The sequence below is a fragment of the Lagopus muta genome, chromosome 22 (genome assembly GCF_023343835.1).
Source record: "Lagopus muta isolate bLagMut1 chromosome 22, bLagMut1 primary, whole genome shotgun sequence".
NCBI lineage: Eukaryota > Metazoa > Chordata > Aves > Galliformes > Phasianidae > Lagopus > Lagopus muta.
In genome coordinates, this window is record NC_064454.1 from 18,661 (window position 1) to 40,278 (window position 21,618).

A 21,618-nucleotide genomic window follows, 5' to 3' on the forward strand; every position below is an offset into this window, starting at 1 on the left:
ACCACCAGACCCCCACAATATGTAAGGCTCCTTCACTCAGTACAGCCACTTGCCAAGTGCAAAGTAAGTCACTAATGCACACAACTCCCAAGAGGTCTGTTGCAGCGCTTGGCACCTCTATACTCTTCCTTCTCCTCAGTGGTCAGGTCTGGTGCAGCATTCTCCCAGCCAGCGGGGAACAGTCACCTCCCGTAGCCATGGGCTGTAGGGCAGAGACAGAGGAAGAAAAAAATTAAGAATAAGGGAGCAGGATGCAAGAAGATTTAGAAAGGAGACAACCAGATGGGCAGAGGGATATAGCAAGAGTCAGTGAGAGAAAGAGAAGGACAGAGAGATTAAGACAGATAAGATAGGGAGAGACAAAAGCTTCAGCACTTGCTGAGGGCTTGCAGACTGTATCTACTTTTCGCAAAAAAGGGTTATTCAGAGGTGGCAATCTTACAAAACAGAGCAACAAATCTAGTACCTTTATGGACTTCTAGAAAGCTCACGGCCCACACACAACACTTCAGCATGTATGAAGTAAAGCTCAGGATCAGGTTTTCATTTCCACATGTTTTAATAAGTTAACAGGTTCAGCCATTACACAGCAATGGAATTCTTCAACATTTACAAAGGTGCAATAACTTCATTCATTTTGTCTGAATTAGGTCATTTTATTTCCATTTCTTAAATAACTACAGAGTTCCTGTTTTTTTTCCCTCCAAACAACCTGGAGTTAAAATAAACCACCTAGAAAAAAGGCATTAAAATGCTAGGAGAAAAAAAAGCACGCAAAAGGAAGGGTGCTAATTCAGATTTAGCATACATATTTGGTCCAGTACCTCTACAAGCAAGGAAAGATGGTTCAGAGCAGTCATCATGCTGTGTAGAAAAATCTAAATATCACAAGTACATGAAGGTCTTTTTCAGAAGTTTGACCGCCACTGATATTGTTACTTTCATTACACTCACCATGAACTAGGGGCAGGGAGAGGAGGAACACAGCAAAAGATCCCAGAAGCAAATACCATTCACCCAGCAGTCAAGCATCTCGACAGCTACCCAGTAACAGCTCCTTCTCTATAGGATTAGCAAACATGAACTCAGATCAGCTGTCGTAAGAAGCAGCATCAATAGTAATAAAAGCATTTAAGCACACACATTTCAATATACCCAGTTCAAGAGTAGAAACAGCACACGCCCCTGGCACGCTCACAGCTGTTTGAAGATTTCTTGACACTTCCCCTCCGCTAAACTGTTTTCTGGCTAGCTGAGTAGTCTCTGCTACTTCTCCCCCACTTCAGCCAAGAATGTCTAAAAAGTCATTTCAACTATTTAAGCATTTTGAAGGTGTAAACTGATGCGGTGGTTAGATTTGTCCTCAAGTCTACCTCTGGAGAGATGTATCAGAGCAAGACATATTTTGTGGATACCACTTAAGGCCTCTCCCAAGCCCTCCAACCGTGTCTGTTCGGTCATTGTGCACTGCAATCAGTTTCACAAATTCAGAGAACGTTCTACTCACAAGCATGTGCAAACACGCAAGCATGTACCCAATCCTTGTACCCTTGAGTTGGGCAGCCACTGAACCTTCTCTCCAAGTATCAGGCCTCAGTCAACATTTGTCACATTAAAGCCTATAGCAAGCTAAAGCACTGATGGTTTTTGCAGGTCCCTTCGTTCCTGCACGTTTTTCTCACTTTAAGAGGGTACAAAGAGGCAGGCAGATGTCAAGGGCTTTTTCAACAGGGAGATGCTTAAAAGCCTTGCCAAAATGCGAGGAGAGTGCACATCCAGACAGAAACAGTTACAAGCAAATAGCTAGAGAAATCTGTTTTCTTCAGTGAAGTGAAAATACATAGAATAGGTAAATTCTACCAACTTTTTTCATCCAATACAGCAAGGGAAAAAAAAAAAAAGTATACTTTGGCTTCATTTAATAGTCCCTCTTTTTTCTTCTGTAGTCAGCAGCAAAATGTAGCATTTGGAACACAGGCTCACATAAATAGGCAGAACTCTTTCTGAATACTATCTGTGTTCACCACACTTCCACTCCTTTTCTCCATGCAATTATTTGGTCGAGGACCAATTTCATTAAGTGCAAATATTGAGGCTACCCTGAGACTGCAACCTAACAAGATCGCTGGAGTCTAAAGAATTAGATGACAGCCTGCACTGCACACTGTGGTTGCTCTGTGGCCTGTCACTATAAAATCCGCAGACTCTGAAGTGGCAACAAGCTGAGGGAATGAGTATCCACAAGAACCTAAACATCTAAAGCAGATTTAAAACCTTTTCTTTTCTTTTTTTTTTTTTTTTTAAAGTACAAGCAGTGATTAAATACAAGCAGATTTATTTTACACAGAGTTTTGTGAAAGAAAACTCCATGAAACTCTGTCTATAGTTTCTGGAGACTGGAGACCTATGTGACCTTCCCTTTCATTCTGAAAAGAATATGAGAAAAGAATCATTTCATAGGCCAATAATCACATCTCTTTGTGGATCTGCTACTGTACCTGGCTTCAAGTAATCCAGCAGATTCACACAAGCTCACATAACTGGGAAAAGAAAATCAGCCACCTACTACTTGGAGGACAAAAAAACCTTTGCAATAGAGAAAGGAAGCCATGTACAGATATGAAGATTAAGGATGAATGCATTAAATCAAGAACGTACTAAAAAACTCTAAGCGCAGACAACTGACCCATTCTCCTTTACCCTACTGTCCCCCAAATCTTATCTAAATACTCTGAAAAATATTCTGCACTTACAGAGAACATTTTGTAGAAAAACATAGGCTACAATACCAGTTCTGTACTTCAGAACTTTAAGAATAAATGATGTGGCAGAAAGAAAACAAAAGCAGACAAAAAAGTTAATGTTTGGGGATGTACCCTGTCTGAACTGGAGACTAGCTAGCTAGTAAGCTATCTAGCCAGATGCAAACTTCCACATCCAATTTACTGCCCACGATAAAGAACACCACCAAAAATTCAAGGTTAAAAAACACAATCACCATCATGCACCATGTATGCCATTCACTCTATGGATGACAGTGCAGGATATTCTGAGAAAATTCTTTTGAGACATTACTGTAATTCTTTTGAAAGGTCAAAGGTAAAATATCAAAAACAGTAATTCCACTTCGGAGCTACCTTATCCTGGAGCCTACTAAGCAGGAACAAGTTCATTATGATGCATGGATGTATTCTAGGAATAACCTATTTAACACAGCTAGAAAAACCTCCCTGGTTCCCTGAGGCCAGTGAAGAACTCTGGTTTGTGCTTTACTTCCAGCTCTCCTGTTGTGTCCTTCCTCTGAAGTGGAACAAACTATTCTTGTTTAAAATTAGATAAATGTTTATCAGACACAAATCTCATTGGCATTTTGCAGGGCAATCCATGCCAACAAGGGCAGTGCTCACTACCCCTCACAGCTGCTCTTACATTAACATTCCAGAAGCACTGGTGGGAGCCCCAGGCACTTGCCAGAAGCTGCCCCATGCCAAGACAGCTCACACTGCTCACATAGCTTTAAAGAATACATAAATATTAAATAAGACTTGTAGAAGGTCCAACTGTATATCCGTAGGAAGAGCCAGCAGCCCTTCAGTTCAAAGCCACTGGTAATACAAAGTTTTAGTGATCCCACCAGAGAGGTTCTGCTGTCAAGGCACAACCAGCAGACTTCGTTCAAAAAACCCTCAAAATTACCTAGAAAAAAAAAAAAGCAAACAAAAATACAACAGCACCAAATAATGTTAATGACAGAGGGACATTGCAAGAGAGAATACAAAAGCCAGAACCAAACCTTGAGGGGCTTTGGGAACAACACCTATGAAAAAGTTCCACATGTGATACATCACTGATCCAGAGTAGGAAACCTACGCCAAACCAGAGATTACTAGGGCTTAGTTGCAGACAGCCAACTTCCCAACATGGCGCATCAAATAAATTGATTTTCATTATTCTTACTGAATAGCAAGCTCTGTGACATCTGGAGTGCATCAAGCTGCACAGAAAGCCACACAGGCCTAGCCACAGTACCATGCTGACAAGGAAAGAAATCAAAAGAAAAAAAAAAAAAAAAAAAAAAAAAAAAGGAGACAAGGTACAAAAGAACTGGGGAATGGCAAAAAGAATTTCAGACCTTGAAAAATAGAGAAGAGTTGCCTGGTCAGCCAACTGGAACAGTCAAACTTACTAGGTACATTCAACCTTGTGACGAATCAGCAGATTGAAAACAAGAGTCCTTTCTTTCAGCACACATCGACACTTAAAATCCAAGCCTAAGTGACTATGGTCTTCCCTATTTTCAGATACTTGTGAGACACACCCTAAATTCCTACCTATAAATCCCTTTACAGCAACCTACCAAGCACACTGCAGTCCTCAGAAATGGCACAAGGCCCTATCAGTAACCTGACATGATACACTGTGTCACAGATAGTTTCAAAATACATTTTAACAGAAAAGAGCAGCTAGAAAACTCAGCCAGGCCTACATGATCTCTCTTCTGAGGCTTTTCCTCCTCCCTTTTGCTCCGTTCCCTTGACTCCACAACCCACAAAACAGAAAGAGCTTCCACATTCAAACCATCTACTCTGACAGGGCACTATCATTTCCTCAGGAAGTACTGTAACACTCATCCAAACCGGGCCTCTGCAAATATTCACTAATGCATGCATCTCAGGAGACTGGAAAAACATTAATTTGGAAGGGCAGTGTTTACTCCCATGCAAGCAGTTGATTTTCCCCCAAGCAGCTCTCTCTCAAGAAACACCCACTGCAAAAACACCTCCACTTTAAACACAGAAAAAGACATTTTTAAGAAGAAGGAGAGTATCAAATACCACCAAGAAAGGCTCCTTCTATACTTTCCTCTGTGAAAACATGTAAGCTCCTCACTTGTGTTGCCACACAGCTTAAGGTTTCGTATCACACTGCTCTTTTGCTGGTATTGCCACATTTCTCACTTTCCAACTCCAGCACGATATTGCTCATTGGTGCGAGGGCTGATAGAGAACGAGGCCACGCACAGTGCAGGACCAGATGACAGCTTCTGCCATCTTCCAGCAGAACACTGGGGAAGCCCCAGCTACACACAAGGAAAAGGGTTCCACTCGTACAGAAGACAGCTGGTACATGCATGCAACAAGATCCCTTCCCCACTCCAGAACACAAATACAGGAGGGTTGCGTCATCAGGCGGCACACCAAGAGCAGCAACCAAACTTTGCAAGGACTCCACCTTCTACAGAAAACTTGCCTAGTGCTTAAGACTTCCTTGTCCTTAGACACCTTTCTACATCAGTAGAGCGCAGAAAGCAGGCTTCCTCAGCACCCTCTGAACCAGAAGCCATTCCAATAGGGGAACAGTATCTCATTCTGCTCACAGCTCTTAGGCCAAGAATGCACCACCCCACAACGCATCACACACCTCAGTCAGGCAACAAGCCTCTGCACCAAGCAAGAGCAACATGTGAATGGCTCATGACCACACCATCCTTTCTCAATATTAGAATTCTGCGAGGTGCAGAATTCTGCTATTATTATGGGTTATGCAACCCATAGCTCTTGAAAAATGCAGATACCTTAGCAGATTCTCACTTTTTAAGTGCGGCTGTCACTTGAAAAATCCCCTCCTCTTTCAAGGAAACACTTGGTGAAGCTGGACAGAGTCTACACAGACAGAGTCATTTCTTCAGCTCCTGGGACTCCAATGGGGATTAGCGTATCAGCTAGGTTTTTTTGAGAGAGCATAATAGTCAGAGAAGGCCGAGCAAAGACAGTTAAGCAGCCTCAACCCTGGGTTCATCACCTTCGCTCCCTAGACAGTGTCAAGTACCAAGGTGTCTTCCCTCAAACAAGGATGTAAGGAACTGGACTGCAGGTCACAGGTACCAGTGGAGTGGAAAGACGAGAGAAGAGAAGACAATTTCTGTTGAATCCTTCCAGCTGGCTTCTCCTTCATTCAGTTCTCACCTGTTGTTGTGTTGTCACTAGTCTTAGGTTTGGATTTAGACTTGAAGGAGAAACGTTTGATGAGGCGGTGGGAGAAGCTGCCAGCTTTCTTCTTGGTGGCAGAACCAGCGGTGACGTTGGACAAGTCATCGTGTGACTGGCTGAGGCCAGCTTCCTTCTGCTTGCTCTTTCTCCGAAAGATGAGTTTGGTACCACTCCGAAGAAAGCTAACTGCAAAGACAGGAAGAAGATAGCAATCATGGTGGTGTCCTGCACTAGTGAGTCTCTGGGACGACAAATACACACTGCTATCTGGCCACTCTTAAACAAGCGACCATCATTCCAATCAGCAAAGGCACACAGGTCAAGTGAGTCCTAGCTTCCAACTGCAAGGCAAAGTCCAGATTCAGCACAGACTGCAATACAAAGCTATTTTCCTAAAAACACACCTCCTGTACATAAGCTTCCTTTTATGCAGCCATCTACTTGAGAGGAGTCATGAAGAACTTTAAATTAAAGTTAAGACTGATGTGGAAAATGACTGGGAATATCACAGTGTGGAGATATCCACAGCAACACATACAACAGGGAAAGCGCTTCTTGGGCTAGCCCATCATATGGGCATCTAGATTAGCTGGTCATCACACTCTCAGCACAACTGTTTGCAGTTTCACAATATGCGCAAATCTGGAAGAAAAAAAACAGCGATGCCTCCTGAAGGCATAGAGAGGCAGGACAGGATGAAAATGCTGCTCACTGGCAGCCCCAAAAGGGAACACAAAGGCATATCCAAAACCTGCCCATTATTCAGTGCTACAAAAGTATTTTCTATAGATAGTGGGGTTCTTTGCCAATGACATCCTGGTTTGTATCAGGAATGGCACAGTGAGCAGGACTAGGGAAGTCATCCTGCCCTTGTATTCTGCATTGGTGAGGCCTCACCTCTAATAATGTGTTCAGTTTTGGGCACCTCAGTACAGAAAGGACATTGAGATGCTGGAGCAGGTCCAAAGAAGGGCAACAAGGCTGCTGAAGGGCTTAGAGGCCTACGAGGAGACACTGGAGGAACTGGGGCTGTTGAGTCTGGGGAAAAGGAGGCTGAGGGGGAGACCTTATGGCTCTCTTCCAATATCTGAAAGGTGATTACAGCAAAAGCGGGGCTGGTCTCTTCTCACTGGTGACAGGACGAGGAGAAACGGCCTCAATTGTGCCAGGGGAAGTTTAGGTTGGATATCAGGACAAACTTCTTTACTGAAAGGGTTGTTAAGCGCTGCAATAGGCTCTCCAGGGAGGTGGTTGAGTCACCATCCTGAATGTGCTTAAAAACCGTTTGGATGTGGTGCTCAGGGACGTGATTTAGCAAGGGTTGTTAGAGTTGGGGTAGTATGGTTAGGTTGCGGTTGGACTTGATCTTTAAGGTCTTTTCCAACCTGAGCAATTCCACAATTCCTTCTTTTTCTTCCTTCTTTTCCCAGCTCACCAGGTCTCTTGTGCATCTGGGCCACATACCTTTTCACCTGACATGCAAACAAAAGACCAACACGATTTTGAGAAACAGAGTATTGGCTTGCCTTTGCTTGGGGAATTTGTAGCAAACTGAAACGATCATGGCTTCAAGCAAACCAATCCAAGTCATGCAGTCTGCCCAACTGACACAAACCTGGATATTCCAGAACAGCACCTCAGTCACGGCAGACCTACCCTTCACTGTTTAAAAGCTGGGAGCCTGTGGGGACATCCTATAGTACTGCAGGCCAGAGGTGCTAGCTACTTTGATGGTAATGGAGAAAACAGAGCGTATCAAGGTCCACACAATCTGCAGCTCTGCACCACAGCAGCAGAGTTTAGAGGAAGAATCGCTATTGACAGATATGTGTCTCATCTGAAAACTCAGAGGCCGAAACACTGTCTTGGGAATATGCAACCTGCAAAGGTCTTACTTCTTCCTCAGAGACAACAAGCTGACGTTAGCTACTGGCTAACAGTTCACCCTCACCTTTGTGATCTTTCAAGCTCCTGGTCTCAAGGGCTCCTGTGGAGCCAGTTTCAGACTCAACATCTTCCACAGACGGTCTCTCAGAGATGTCAGATCGCGTCGTCTCATCCAGCTCCTGACCAGCTCTTTGTTCTGATGGTGATGCTTCCAGCAGCTGTGATGATTCAGTGGAATCATGCACCTGGTCAGATGCACAGACTGCCCCAGTATCCCCATATACTGTGGCCTCCATGGATGCAGCATAACCCAGAGAAAGTGCCATTTCATCTTGAGCAAGAGGTACCTGGAGGATGTTAGAGGGTCAGACAGGAAGACAAGATCTAAAGCGTTGCATTTATCTCCAGTTCTGGTCAACCATGCTAGAAAGCACAGACATACAATGGTCACTTATTTTTTTTGCCAAAACATACTGGAAGATACCTGATTCCACTACATTTTGCAATACTTCCCTCACTCCCATAAGAAAGTCCCAGGATAACTCAGATTCTCCATGAGGTTTCCCAATTGGCTACATCAACAGCTTCCTCTTCTCCTGCCATGCTTTGTGAGCTTCCCATGACAGCTGCCCTGCAGACTAACGAGGTGACCTTGATGTTTGCTGGGAAATAAGAACAAGCTGCAAGAAAGCAGCAAAAAGGTTCTGCTGAGCAAGTCCCCTGCAACGGGATCTTTCCTCATCGTTCTCTAGAGGACAGGGCGGTTTCACACACACATTCCTAGAAACAACCTCCCAGAATGAAAATGGAGACCTCTAACTGCCAGACACCTTGGAAACTCCTGAGATGATCAGCGTGCTACGTTTTGTTGGGGTCTTCTTGGCAGGCTTGTTATTTGTCTCAGTTAGCTGCCTGATTGCCGTCTCAGCCACTGGATCCAAGCCATTGGGCATCTGGCTGTCTCCTGAGCACAAGAAAGATACCAACACTTGAAGTAGTGTCCTTCAACACAGGCAAGAGGTCACTTAATGACCATGATGCTTTTAATGGGCTACTGCATGTATGTTACAATAGACAGCAGAATTTATTATAGATTTGCTCAAAGACATTAAAGAAAGGATGCTCCACAGAGTTCTCATCTCTTCTAGGCACCTGTTAAGCTTGATTTCCCAACAGATGCATTATTAAAATACCTTTCCCATTTCCCACTTAAAAAAAACTTCCAAAGACTTACAAGAGGTCACACAGTCTTGGCCACAAAGCATCCAAAGAGCCTAAGCACCCTGTCCCAGAGACAATCAGAAACACTAAGTACAGAGATACAGCATGAGCAAATTTCTTTGGGTTCAGATACTTTGGAGATGTTTTTGTCAGACAAGGAAACATTCAGATTAACAGATGAGAGAGCCACAGAAGCATTTCTTTTACTTGCTTCCACGTCCCGCCCTCCCATCCCTTATTTCTCTTCTTCCCTTAGGTACTTGGACTTTCTCTTCTGCAGCAAATGCAGATGAGTTCAGCAACTCTCACTCAGACAGCTGCTTACTGAGAAAGGCTAAGAAACATCACCGCCCCACTAAGAAGCCCTGTTTCACAAGCACTTACGGCTGCTGCTGGACAAGGAGTTGTGAGGACAGCTGCTTTCCAGAAGCACTGTTGTCTTCTTTTCTGTCACTTCCACCTTGGATGGAGACCTTGAAGGTGAATCTTCGTAGTGAAAGATAGGAAAAGACACAGAGACAAAAGAAAGTGGCAGCTTTGAGGCAGCTTCATCACACTGTCACGGTCCCCTACACACACAGCATCATACACACACACAGAACATCTGCAGAGGCTGCCGATATGAGGCTTTGCAGCAGTCAAGTAGTAAGAAGCAACTGGAATGACACGCAAAGCAGCCCTGTCACAAGCCCTTGTTTGTGCTGTTTCCCAACCCTACCTCACTAAATAGCCAGCACTACATTCACCAAGACATCAGGCTGAGACTGCAAGCAGCAACAACTGGTAAGCAAGGGCAAGAGGTTTTCAGGCCTGTATTCAGTACACAGAGCACAACTCATTTAGCAGTGAAGAAAACAGAGTAAGAAAGCCAAAATGTTTAGTCCAACATCATGCAGAAGTCCCACCCTCAATGTCAGAGAGGCTCATCCCCCTGATATCTCTTTCCAAATACAGGAGATACATCAATATGTCAGTTCCCTCCCCTCAATGCTTCCTACTAATCTCCAGACAGCCACAGGACAGTAATCTGAAAGCCAAAAGCACCATTCACCCACTTCATACTTAAAATACAAGTCCACAACAACCCAACATTCGGTGTCTGAACAGCCACCTGTACAAGACTCCTATCTCAGGGCAGCCTCACCCAGCTTACAATCCACCTTGGGTCGGGACTGAATTGTGGTGACAGTAGTCACAATGGTGCCGTCGGGCATGATGGTCCGGTCCATCTCCACCTTCTTTGTGGGGGTGATGCTGGTATGCAGAGATGTGGCATGCTGAGCATTCAGAGATGCAGAAGAATCCTGGTATAAAAGCTACAAAAAATAAAACATAGCTCAGGAGGGACTACCCTCCTCCCAAAATGAAAGGCGGGCATACAAACAACAAAAGCTACCGCTCTGGACACTAAGGAGCCATCCTCACTGCAACATCTGTTGAATGGAAGGGAAGCTCAGGGACTAAGGGTGAGGTGACACATTCTCAGACATTCTCTGTTAGTCCTCTGCAACAGGCTCAGACCTAATCACTTTGGTTTCCAGCTATGGTCTCACATTACAAATATTTCTAGAGCATGCACTCACAGAGCTTACGAAGTCATCAGCTCACCTCCAATACAATGGTAGCTTCAGCTGCCAGTGGTTGCCCAGCTCCTGAGGCCAGCGAGCAGACCTGTCTCCCAGAGGGTTGTTTGCCCAAAGAATCAAGCAAAAGAGTAGTATGTGCCAGCAGCACATCTGCAAAAGGAAAAAAGAAAAGAAAAACCACATGACTTCTCAGCACCTCAAACCTTTCCCAGGGTCCATCTGCTTTTGGAAACTAGACCCACGGGACATCAAAGCAGATCGCCTTAATTCCAGTAAGTCCCAGATTCAGTAGAAGAGGCTCTGCTTTGCTGATCTACAAAACAAATGTTAGACAAGTTGTATTTTTGCAGCCTCCATCAAAAATGTGCAATTGTCTGTACTCTGACCACAAGTCCAAAAGAATTAAGAGCCTCTGCCCTGTCCTTCCAATACTCGTGGACAAGTCTCTGCATCCCTCTCACTGCTTCCAGGCAAGAAAGTTAAAGGGTCCCACGACCCGCAGTAAAGACAACTGACTTGAGAGGTACTTTACACACAGACTCATATAAGGCTTGATATGGAAATCCCTTGCAGAATTTGTAACATATGATTCCAACATAGAAGAATCACTGGCTCAAAGCACAGCAAGTTCGTTAGGCAGTTTTGTCATCTCATCTTAGAATCCATTTTTTGGCTGTTCATACTTACCTTCCCCTTTGCAGCTGTTCCCCAGCACCTGTAACTTCAGCTTCTTACTTCTGGGTCCTAACTCACTGTTGAAACAGAGACAGAAGAACCGGGATTAAGCAGTCTTTGAAGAAATGCCGCAGTGTAAACAAGTTCATTTAATATTTTCCTTCCCTCAAATCACCTTTCCAAAGCTCTGGAATGCATGTCTTGTTTTGGAGACCTTAAGAAGGAGCAGCAAGGTGAGGAGAGTTTAAGTTTATGTCCCATGTTGGGCTGCATAAGCTTCCAGAGCAAGCTAATAAAACTGTCTAGAAATTTAAGTGCTCCTGCCCCTGTACTCCATACAATCAGCACTTCTGCCCATCCAGTTGAAACACACACCATACAAGGAAGCAGGAAATAAGCAGGCAAGCTGGGGCCAATCACTAGTATTTGCAGCCCAGTACACCAGCAGCACGAACACACGCCACCAGCACTGCAGACATCACCTCCACAAAGAGGTCACGCTAGTCTGCCCTTACTGCAACTGCCAGGAGGGTGGGAGACGCTTACAGAAACAGCTCTTCATTCCACTCCATCTCTGCAGCAATGCCAGTGCTACCAGCTCTCACTGGCCTTGTCCGTTTCTGTTGCGGGGGACTGTCTAGTTCTGCAACACAGCGTATCTCCCCAACTCCTGCAACAGAGAAAGAGAACATGTATGCACCTGTAAATACAAGGCAGAGCTCACACACACATATTTCCATTTCAAGACAAACATCCACTTGCTCTAACCTTGCTACCTCCACACTTGCCCTGCTTCAGCTTAGCAGTGTTTTCACATTTACCTCCACTCCTCTGTGAGCCTAAGTTCAGCACACGAAGATTCCGGAGCAACAGCTTTGAACCCAGAGGGGCTTCTACTACACTGTATGGAGACTCTTGGGTCACCTTACTGCTGGATACCTGAGGAATCATGAGAGGAAGACTGATGACTTACCATTTGCTTTTCAGCAGATAGCAGTAAGACACATAACATTTGTGCTTACATCTCACAAATGCTCCTCACGGGAATATCCACAAAGCCACCTAGAGGTAGTGCAGATTCCACAAGCTATCAACCTTCGGTGGGCCCCCATGTCAGTTCAGACATGAAATTTAGGGTAGACACGAAAAGAGACAGATAGGAATGAGCTTTCTGACTACTTGAAGGGGGAACCAAAGGCGACACTCCAAAGGTCTCTCCCTACTAATTCCCCCCCACTCCCTGTGCCACAATACCCCAATTATTGTTAAGAATGTGACTGCTGTCTAAAAATGAGCCTAGGCCCTCCAAAGCACTTCAGGGCACAGCATACAAGGCACGAGAATGCTACAGGAAGAGAATCTTACTGTGCCAGTTCCAGCTGTGCAAGCCTTCAGATTCACCATCATGGCTGGCTGCGTGCTGACAATAGTATCCTCGATTAGATCCTTTATGGTGGACAGATCCGCTTTCCCTTCGTTCTTCTCTCCACAAATCCAAAGGAAATGCAGGAATGTCACACGGAGGCAGACAATTTTTCTCCTTATACAGCTGCAACTGCTTCTAAAGCCTCTATGATGCTAAGCAGCCCTTCTCCCAGAAATACCCTCCCACATACTCTTCTTCTGTCCTGTACACCCTCTCCCCAGCGCTTAATCGCTGCCGTAATAGTTACCGGCAAAAACAGGCTATATAAGCAAGATAAATTGAACTTTACATCTGTAGTCTCCCTATTGCAAATTTTGACAATGAAGCCTTTAGGGCTTACTGTATCCTTGCCACCTCATGTAACAGTACCACCACCACTTTCATAAAAGCCAAATTCCTACATCCGCTAAGGATAAGACAAGGATTTCAATAAAACTAACAACAACAACAACAACAAAAAAAAACACCCTGAGTTGCAAGCACATCTGTGTTCAGCTCATCAAGCCACAAACACTCATGGGTTCTGAACGCTTTACAAGTCCAAAAAGTAAAATAAAATACTCCAATTCATTTTGCAGCTCTGCAATTGGCAACAGCAGTAGAACCTACATAGACAGGAAGCATTTTTTGCTACGTAGACTCTATTCAGAGTTCAGATGTTATGCAAAACTCAGAAAGCAGGTATCAGAACTGCTTTAGCTCTCTTTAAGAACGCACTCCTTTAGCACTTTCCCTCTTCCCTCTGAGTCTAGCCTCCCTGTTTGCTTACCTCACAAGGCTGAAGTCTTGGAAGAACTGAAAGATCCAAGTCTGGTCTGTCCTTGAATGTCCATGACACCAGGAGACCCTGATTCTGTATCTCCTCCAAGTGGATCTCCACCTGACCCAGAACAAATATGCAGTTAGAACGCTCTGTTTTCATTTGGTGTTTCTTGCCCTGCTTCACCTTCAGCAACTAAAAGGGCCTCCCCATTACTGCAGCTATAAAAAAAAACAAGGAAGAACATAGGTGGTCCTGGGCTTCCAAGAGTAACTGGCTACAGAATATTCATCACTCCATATCCAGCTTCCTCACTGCCATTGGATGTCCAGACATCATCAAAGGGAAAAAAAAAAAAAAAAAAAATCTTACTTCTTTGGCTGAAGAAAAAGCCCCCAAGACAATCTGATAAAGCAAGTTGGGTCCTAATACATTGTATTTGTGGAGCTATGTCATTAACCACCGTCAAACATAAGTAGAACCATTTCTAAAGTCTCCAGGAAATCATCCTTGGTCTGCAAACTCATTCAGGTCACCAATAGTCTGCAACAACAACACAGCCTGTACAGTATTCTGTAGTTCAGTTGAAAAGTTCCACATCCATACAAAATAAAGGTATCATTAATACAACACACAAATGAAACGACAGAGGAAAAACTCCCAACTCAAGATCACTATTAAAAACAATGGAACAAAATTTAAATTTAACACAGTTCAACAAAAGTAACCAAAAGAAACTGCTTTTGAACATTTCTTTACCTGGAATACACAGTTTTGAGTTGAAAGTAAGAGATCTGAGACAGAGTAGCCAGACAAGTAACTGGCAAGAGGTTTAACAGAAAAGGCAAGACAAATTTGGGACAGAAGCACTTGAAGTATTCTGACCATCAGACACACAAAAATCAAAACTTCAACAGACACAGATGAGGAGAAATTCCAACGAGTAGAGAAGCGACTTGGTCTTGACCCGGCCTCTACAGACTAAGGAAAGATGAACAATGATGGCAATTCACAGCCACAACGAGATCAGCAGCAGGCATACTAAACACCAAGGAGGAGAAGGAAAGGAGATAATCAGAAGGAATGAAGAACTCTTATGCAGACACAAGAACAAACCAGCATGATCTGGTAAACTTACACAGAAAATTTTATTAAAGCTTTTAAGAGCAAAGACATTCTAGAACAACTTTCCAACTGTAATATCTGCAGTAGCGTGGGACTGGCCTCATACTGTAGAACTGCTCTTAATTCTACCATCTCTTCCGATAGCACCAAAGAGCAAGCAGTATCCAAGGAAGATGCCACCAAGACAAAGAAATCCTTCTGCTTGAGGGAAAAATGAAATTCTGGAGAAGCAAATCCAACCAGAAAGCAACTGTGGAGTTACCACCCATTGCAATTTCAGTTCCTTTTTCTGGGAAAAACATCTCCATCTCCAAAAATTCAACACAGAAACAAAATTAATGTATTGAGGGGAGTCCTGGCAAGTAAACCATTCCTCACAGTGGATTTCTTTTTCACACCAATAACAGGACAGAATATTTCCCTATTTATCGCACTGCACGGAGTTTCAAATTCTGTGGATCTTCCAGCTTTCAAGCAGATCTTTTAAAAGCAAGTATAGAACACTGCCATACATCACCTCTCTGGTCCCAGATTTTATTAAGATGATGTTAAATATCCAAGATCTGCAGAACAATGCTCATAAAACAGGACTCTGCACGCTGATCAGGAAATGCTTAGTACCCCACCAGACAGTAGCAATAACTTGGCTCTCTCTCTGGCACAATAAGACCTTCAGCTGCACTACACCAAGTCCTCCCTTCCTCCTTCAGCATAGGGCTATGTAGAACAAGAAAACCAACAAACTTTTTACAACTATTACCTCAGCCTGGAGCAGAGCCAAAGTGACATGATATGTGTCCACAGAAACAGCAACTGCAGACTGCTGGGTGACAGAGACAGGGAACTTCACAGCTTCAGCTGACAGATGACAACACAGCACCTACAGAGAAAAGGAAATTGATAATTTTATATCCTTCCTGAGATGCAGATTGGAGATGGCAAAATTTGTAAAAGCAATAAGTAAAATTAACCTATTGAGGCAGGACAGAAACATCAGTCTGCCAGCCCCAGTTCTGCACTCTAAATATGCCATTTAAGACTCCATACATGAGCCAATAAAGATTATCGACAAAGAAGCCCTCTTCTCTGCACTGCAGTGCCCTGATATTCAGGCACAGCATCCCTACGTCTCAGCTTTATCAGATGGATCTCATCCACTGCTCACACAGAGTTCACCAACGTATAGTCCCTGAGCTGCAATCTCTGAACCAAATTATGGACCCAGCCCACAACTTTCCCCCAGGTTTACCATTCCCATCATGTGGGCATTGACAATCCCCATACAAGACTGACTGCAGAGAAACCCAACATGGCACAATCCAGAACAACAAAGCCTTACCATGCTGTGACCTGACTGGCCTTTGCAAGTCACACAGCTTATATTTGCTGCTGGTGGTAATTGAGGACCCTCTTCAAATGTGATCTGCACTGAACTCTACAAAAAGAGAACTCCGTTAGTTCCCAGTGGACAAGGTATCACAGGTAGTTTCAAAGAGGATGAACAAGTCTAACATAGGGCCCCAGAGACATTCTAGTCCAATTCCATGAATCCAACCGGCACACAAACATGTCCACACTGCAATTCTGGCTTGTCCAGGCAGAGAAATGAAACAGTGGTCCAGGCTCACAAACACTAACTTCAGACAGGCAAGCCTGATTGAGAATGCAAAATTATTCTGAATACCTGTTAACTGTAAGAGAGTGTTAAACCTTCTTCATCACCAAGACTTTGCTTTTCTTTTCTCTCCTCTCTGCTAATTTCACCCCAATTAAAAATCCAAAAACACCACCAGCAATAAAACCTATCTCCAACATACAGCATCTCAGCTCATGTGCTTGACTAATTCCTATTTTCCACCTTTCCACGGTTTATCAGATTACAAACTCCACCGTGGAAGTATTCCTCTTCCTCATTCAAGGATTTCCCCGTGTAACAAGAGCAGTCCCCCACAGAAAATATTTCGCAAAGAACAGAAGGCCATGATAAAGAGCTGAGGACACTGCTTAAAGAAACCTATCCCTTTCCTCACAAGGAGCAAACAGAGTAGGCAAACTGAACATGAGAATACTATTGAAGCCCTGCTTCAGAGAACTGTTTTTAGCCACAGCAACTCACTGCAGCAACATCATCTTCTGGAGAGTTGGAGAGATACAGATTTTAAGTGTAGACTATTTGGTGGATAAAGAATTGTTTGGATAGTTGTAGCCAGTGTTGCTGTCAAGGGCTCTAAGTCCAGTTGGCGGCTGGTCGGGAGTGGTCCCTCCCAGGGGTCCATCTTGGGACTGGTACTCTTTAACATCTTCATGAATTATGTAGCTGATGCGATTTGAGTGCTCCCTCAGCAGGTGTTCAAATGACACCAAAGTAAGTATTTCAGTTGACAGAATAGTAGGAAGGAATGCCACCCAAAGGGTCCTGGACAGGCTCAAAAAACAGTGGCCTTCTAGTGCTTCAAAGAAACTTGTATGCTGGAGGGAGACTGACATTTTATACAGCCTAGCAGTGGTAGGACAAGAAGAAACGGCTTTAAACTAAAAGAGGAAAAATTTAGGTTAGATATTAGAAAGAAATTCTTCACTCAGAGGGCAGTGGGGCACTGAAACAGACTGCTCGGAGAAGTTGTATATGCCACATCCCTGGAGATGTTCAAGGCCAGGTTGGATGGGGCCCTTGCGCAGCCTGATCTAGTGGTTGGCAACTCTGCCCATGAGAAAAGAGATGGAGGTTGATGATCTTTAAGGTCACTTCCAGGCTAAGCCATTCATGATTTTAAGTGTCACTCCTGACAGCAAGTCCCTCAGTGCTACATAAACTATACAAGAACAAACTTGCTTTCAGTCACAAAATAAAAAGCAGACTTAATAGATTCAACGTCGGCAGGATCCAGTGTTTCAGCTTCCACACAATAAACAAACCAAGTATATCCCAACATTCTGGTTTTCCTCAATGAAGAAACCACCTTTTCAGGATGTGGACCTCTGGTTCAGTGTTAAACCTAGCTACTTGCAGAACTGGGGGAAAGTGAGGAAGAGGCGGCAGAGATGTAAAACAAAGTTTTATAGTAGCTGACATTAAACACCAAATCAAGTTTGTTCTATCTTACCCGCTTGATAGTTACCCATAACTATCAAGAGCATAATCCTACAGTGCATAATCTAGTCTTGTTTAATTCCAGGCCAAAGATTCACTTTCAACAGATTAAAGCAGGTAGTCCTACAGCAACCTTATACAGCACACCTTCTTGTTCTTTTTGTGCCTCCTTCTATAAGATCGAGGACATAGTCCAATTGGTCACAATCAGTCCTAACTTCTGTCACAGAAGTCAGACTTGCAAGATGGATGATTCCTGCCCTCGGTATTCTTAAGGTACTGTTCGCCAACTTTCTTGTACTGCAACGAAAGTTTCTGACTTTGTTCTGAGCAGACAGTAAAAGAAACAGGATGCAAACACAACAGGTCCAGTCTCGCTTTTATCGCAGCTTCCTTACATTATTTTGAAAGGAACATCTTTTCATTTTCTCCATATTCAATAACTAAGTACAATCAATTGACAACAATAAATGAAAATAACAGAAGACAGTCTATGGAGAAGGAGCAGCAAAGTCCACAAAGGCAGGCATCAATGTATAGTTTGATGGACATCTCAACCTTTGATCATATGTCCGCCACATTTACCACATCTTTGTGAAAAACCCCATTTTTCCACAAATGTTTTAGGAACAAAGTACTTTAACCGTTAAAACCTGTCAAAGGATAAGCTCATCCTAAAAACACTGCTGAATAATCTGTTCTCTGACACCATCTGAGCCTGAAAAGGGATATAAACACCCATTTCCATTTTATAGTGTTAGCCAACTAGATCAAAGGCAGAAAAGAGAGGCCAGATGCTGCAGCATTTCTCCATTAAAACAAAGCACAATTTCACTTATCACAGGTAGCAAAGAATGAGAAACTAGGCCAGCCTTTCCAAGTCAACCTAACAAGTTCAAGGAAGAGGCGAAACATGGTGCCACACATAGATTACAAAGACCGTAAGGTGACAAAGCAAATGACTGAACGCAATGAAACAATCAGCTGTTTCCTCTTTCTTCTTCCTGTTTTTTCCTTTCTTTAAAAAGAGTAAAACCAGATGAGGAGAGACTAGGTGTTCTCATTGGCACAGTCAAACAGCTCCGACAAACCAAATCTGTCAATACTAGCAGCAATAAGGGATACCTAGCTTCACAAGCAGGGTCACTGGTACACCTCTAAACAGACAGACGCAACATACATATGACAAGCCTCAAGGAAGTTTACATTTGGAGCAAGTCAATTTCCAGATCCAGATCCCAGACGTGGTCAATTCAATTAGTCAATTCCCAAATCTCTAGCATACAGGAAAAAATAATCTAGAAAGGAAACACATCAGCCATATAATAGGAGTAAGTAGTCCTTTACAAACAAGCCATCCGCATTCACAATAGCGCAATACTCTTATAGGCCAATGCTACCAATTTCTTTTGACAACTAAACTTGAGTCAAGACACAACACTCTTTCACACAGCAGTCATCAGCGCTCTGTAGTCCTTCTGTAGAAACAAGAGACAACAAAGTTCTTGAAGTACTAAGGCCTGAACAGGCAACGTAAGCTTCTGTGACAATACTTGCTGTGGGATTCATGACCCATATTCGACTTAGGGAAGACCAGCACCCCATCCCCCAAGCGCAGTAGAAACCAACACGCAGCAGCCAAAAAAACCGAAAATAGCACAACGAATGCTTGCTTTGGACAGTTTTGTCCAGACCATACAGCCAAGTGCTTGGTGAGGAGCTTTCCTTCCTCGACCGAAGCCGACGTAATCCCTCGGCCTCACCGCCCTTCGCCTCGCCGCCGACGCGGTGCCTGGCCCCGCCCGCCCGCGCCCTGCCGTACCCCGTGCCGGCGCGCCTGGCTGTTGAGGGCTCGCACCCAGGCCCGCTGCCACTGCTCACGCAGGGACCGAAGAGCGAGCAGCGCAGCGAGCAGCGCCCGGGCCCCGGCCTCCTCCGTCGCCGGCTCTTGCCGCCGCGGCGATCGCAGGGCCGCCGACCGCCAGTACTGGAGCAGCCAGGCCGCGACCGTGAGCAGCGAAGCGGCGAAAAGCAACACCAGCGCGGCCCAGCCCGGATCCGGCCCCATGTTGCTGCGCCTTGCGCCTCACAGCAGCCCGGGAGGCATGGCGGGCGGCCGCCGCCCGGCCCCAGCCTAGCTGTTACCGCCTCCCACCCGGAGAAGAGAGGAGGGGAGGGACGCGGCGCGCCGCCCTGCTCCCGATTCCGCGACGCACGTGGGCCAAGCCCGGCCCCCGGCCCTTGCAGCTCCCGGCGCCCGCCTGCGCACAACAGCCACCCCAACCCGCGCGTGGTGACTGCGTCCCCAAACGCAGCCGCCTGAGTTCTTCCGGTATCGGAGCACCGCCTCCCCGCGGCATGGCGGGCGACCCTGGCTTTACGTGGCTACCTCACTTCTCCGCTTTCCTTTCCCGTGCCCGCGTGCAAGTTTTTCTCTTGGGTCTGCGGGTCCTCCGCCACCAGCCTTTCTGTCCGGACAACCTCGTCGCTGACTGCCACGAACTAATGCTGTCGGCCTAAAAGAGCAAGGCGAAGATGATGGATGAGCTCTTCGATGACTTTTCCCTTTCTTATTGAAAACACCTTTCTCTCAGCTTGACCCTTCACTTGTGCTGATGCACGCGCACCTGCACTGCAGCCCATCATCCAGCTGGAGCCCGTTTGCTTGCCTGCCCTGGGTCACCTTCTCCCAGGAGGGCCGGCAACAAAAGCTGTGCCCCCCCTCGTTTTACACGTGCCACAGTGGCATTTCCACAGGTGCAGGAGGCTCTCTGGTCAACCACTTCCTCATGCATACTGTAGTTTCTTCCCTCAAAGAACCGAATGCCCGCCTTAGAATTTAAGGCTCAGCTAATACTTCACTAACTTTCTCAGAAGTTCAACAGACCATAGACCAGAAAAGGTCTATTGATACAGCAGTAGCTTTCTAATCAGCCCAGAAAAAGCCATCTGAGCTCACCACATCCCACACAAACACAGAGCAGAGGGAAGTGTGTCCTGCTATTACGTCTTTCACCTCGACTGTGTTTTCCTTCTCTACTCAGTGACTTGCATCCAAACGCAATGCCCGTGGTCAAACCCATGCCTGTCCTGCATTCAACCAGGATCACTCACACAAAGACCACACACCTGGTAACGGTTTTCTGGCTCAGGACGACCCAAGCTAACGTGGGTTTTTTATTTATTTTTTTCTCCCCGTGGGGCCACTCCGTTGCTCACTCTCACAGAGGAAAGCAGTGCCGGGTTCAGGGATGCTTCCTGGGGAGCCAATTAACGGCCCCGCCAGGTGTGCAGCGGGCGAGGACAGCGCTGCCAGCGGCCCCCTGCCCCCACCGTACCCACCGCAACCTCCCACTGCCCAATGGTCACCTCCGATGCCACCCCCAGTCCCCAAGGTTCTTTTCAGCGCCGCCGTCCACCAGGGCCGCACACTGAGTCCCCGTGCATAGCCTACAGGCGACGGCCGTGCTCAGGAGCCCTGCCGGCGTCGGCAATTGCTGATCACAGAGCAGCGAAGCACATCAAAAAGTCGGGGCGGCTCGACAGGGAGGCCCTCGGTGCTGGAGCAGCCGCTCGAAACGCCAAAGCCACTAGGACGCTTCTGAGGGGCTACCAGACGGCCCGCGCAGCACTATCGGGGTTCACCCACCTACCGCAGGGTACGGGGAGGGAGGAAGGAGGAAGTGATGTACGCGACGGCGAAACAGAGATAGCGCCGGCCCACTGCCATTGCCAGGGCCAAAGATGGCGCTCCCCTCAAGGACTGAGCGGAAAAGGCGCGCGCGTATCCGGTGCATCCTACTCTAGCGCCCGGCCAGCAAGGTGCGCCGAGAGACGCTCCGTGCCCGTCAGGGCCA

At 45.6% G+C, this 21,618-nt stretch overlaps 1 protein-coding gene across 5 annotated transcripts; it reads right to left on the reverse strand.

The window, feature by feature from the left end:
• Positions 1-226: 226 nt before the first annotated feature.
• C2CD2L (C2CD2 like) lies at positions 227-21,580 on the reverse strand. Of its 5 annotated transcripts, none has more exons than XM_048968295.1 (15): positions 21,415-21,580; positions 16,010-16,105; positions 15,431-15,550; positions 13,555-13,665; positions 12,725-12,841; positions 12,181-12,298; positions 11,906-12,029; positions 11,372-11,436; positions 10,707-10,834; positions 10,243-10,414; positions 9,483-9,584; positions 8,708-8,841; positions 7,942-8,224; positions 5,967-6,176; positions 227-1,062 (listed from the first exon to the last, which is right to left on the reverse strand). In XM_048968295.1, exons 1-15 carry the CDS (start codon positions 21,556-21,558, stop codon positions 1,025-1,027), a joined length of 1,962 nt encoding a protein of 653 aa, XP_048824252.1. In that variant the 5' UTR covers positions 21,559-21,580; the 3' UTR covers positions 227-1,024. The 5 variants fall into 5 exon arrangements, with proteins under 5 accessions (XP_048824252.1, XP_048824250.1, XP_048824255.1 ...); XM_048968293.1 differs by lacking the exon at positions 21,415-21,580 and adding an exon at positions 19,584-20,075; XM_048968298.1 differs by having other exon boundaries at positions 228-1,062; positions 21,411-21,511.
• Between the last annotated feature and the right edge of the window lie 38 nt (positions 21,581-21,618).

What these genes read in the sequence shown, in the direction of transcription:
- C2CD2L (XM_048968293.1), bottom strand. Translation starts at nt 19,829, where the DNA reads ATGGGGCCGGATCCGGGCTGGGCCGCGCTGGTGTTGCTTTTCGCCGCT. An exon ending in CTCCTTGTCCAGCAGCAGCC is followed by an intron (nt 8,842 to 9,482) that starts GTAAGTGCTTGT and finishes TCTTGTGCTCAG; the next exon opens with GAGACAGCCAGATGCCCAAT. An exon ending in TCATCTCAGGAGTTTCCAAG is followed by an intron (nt 8,225 to 8,707) that starts GTGTCTGGCAGT and finishes AACATCCTCCAG; the next exon opens with GTACCTCTTGCTCAAGATGA.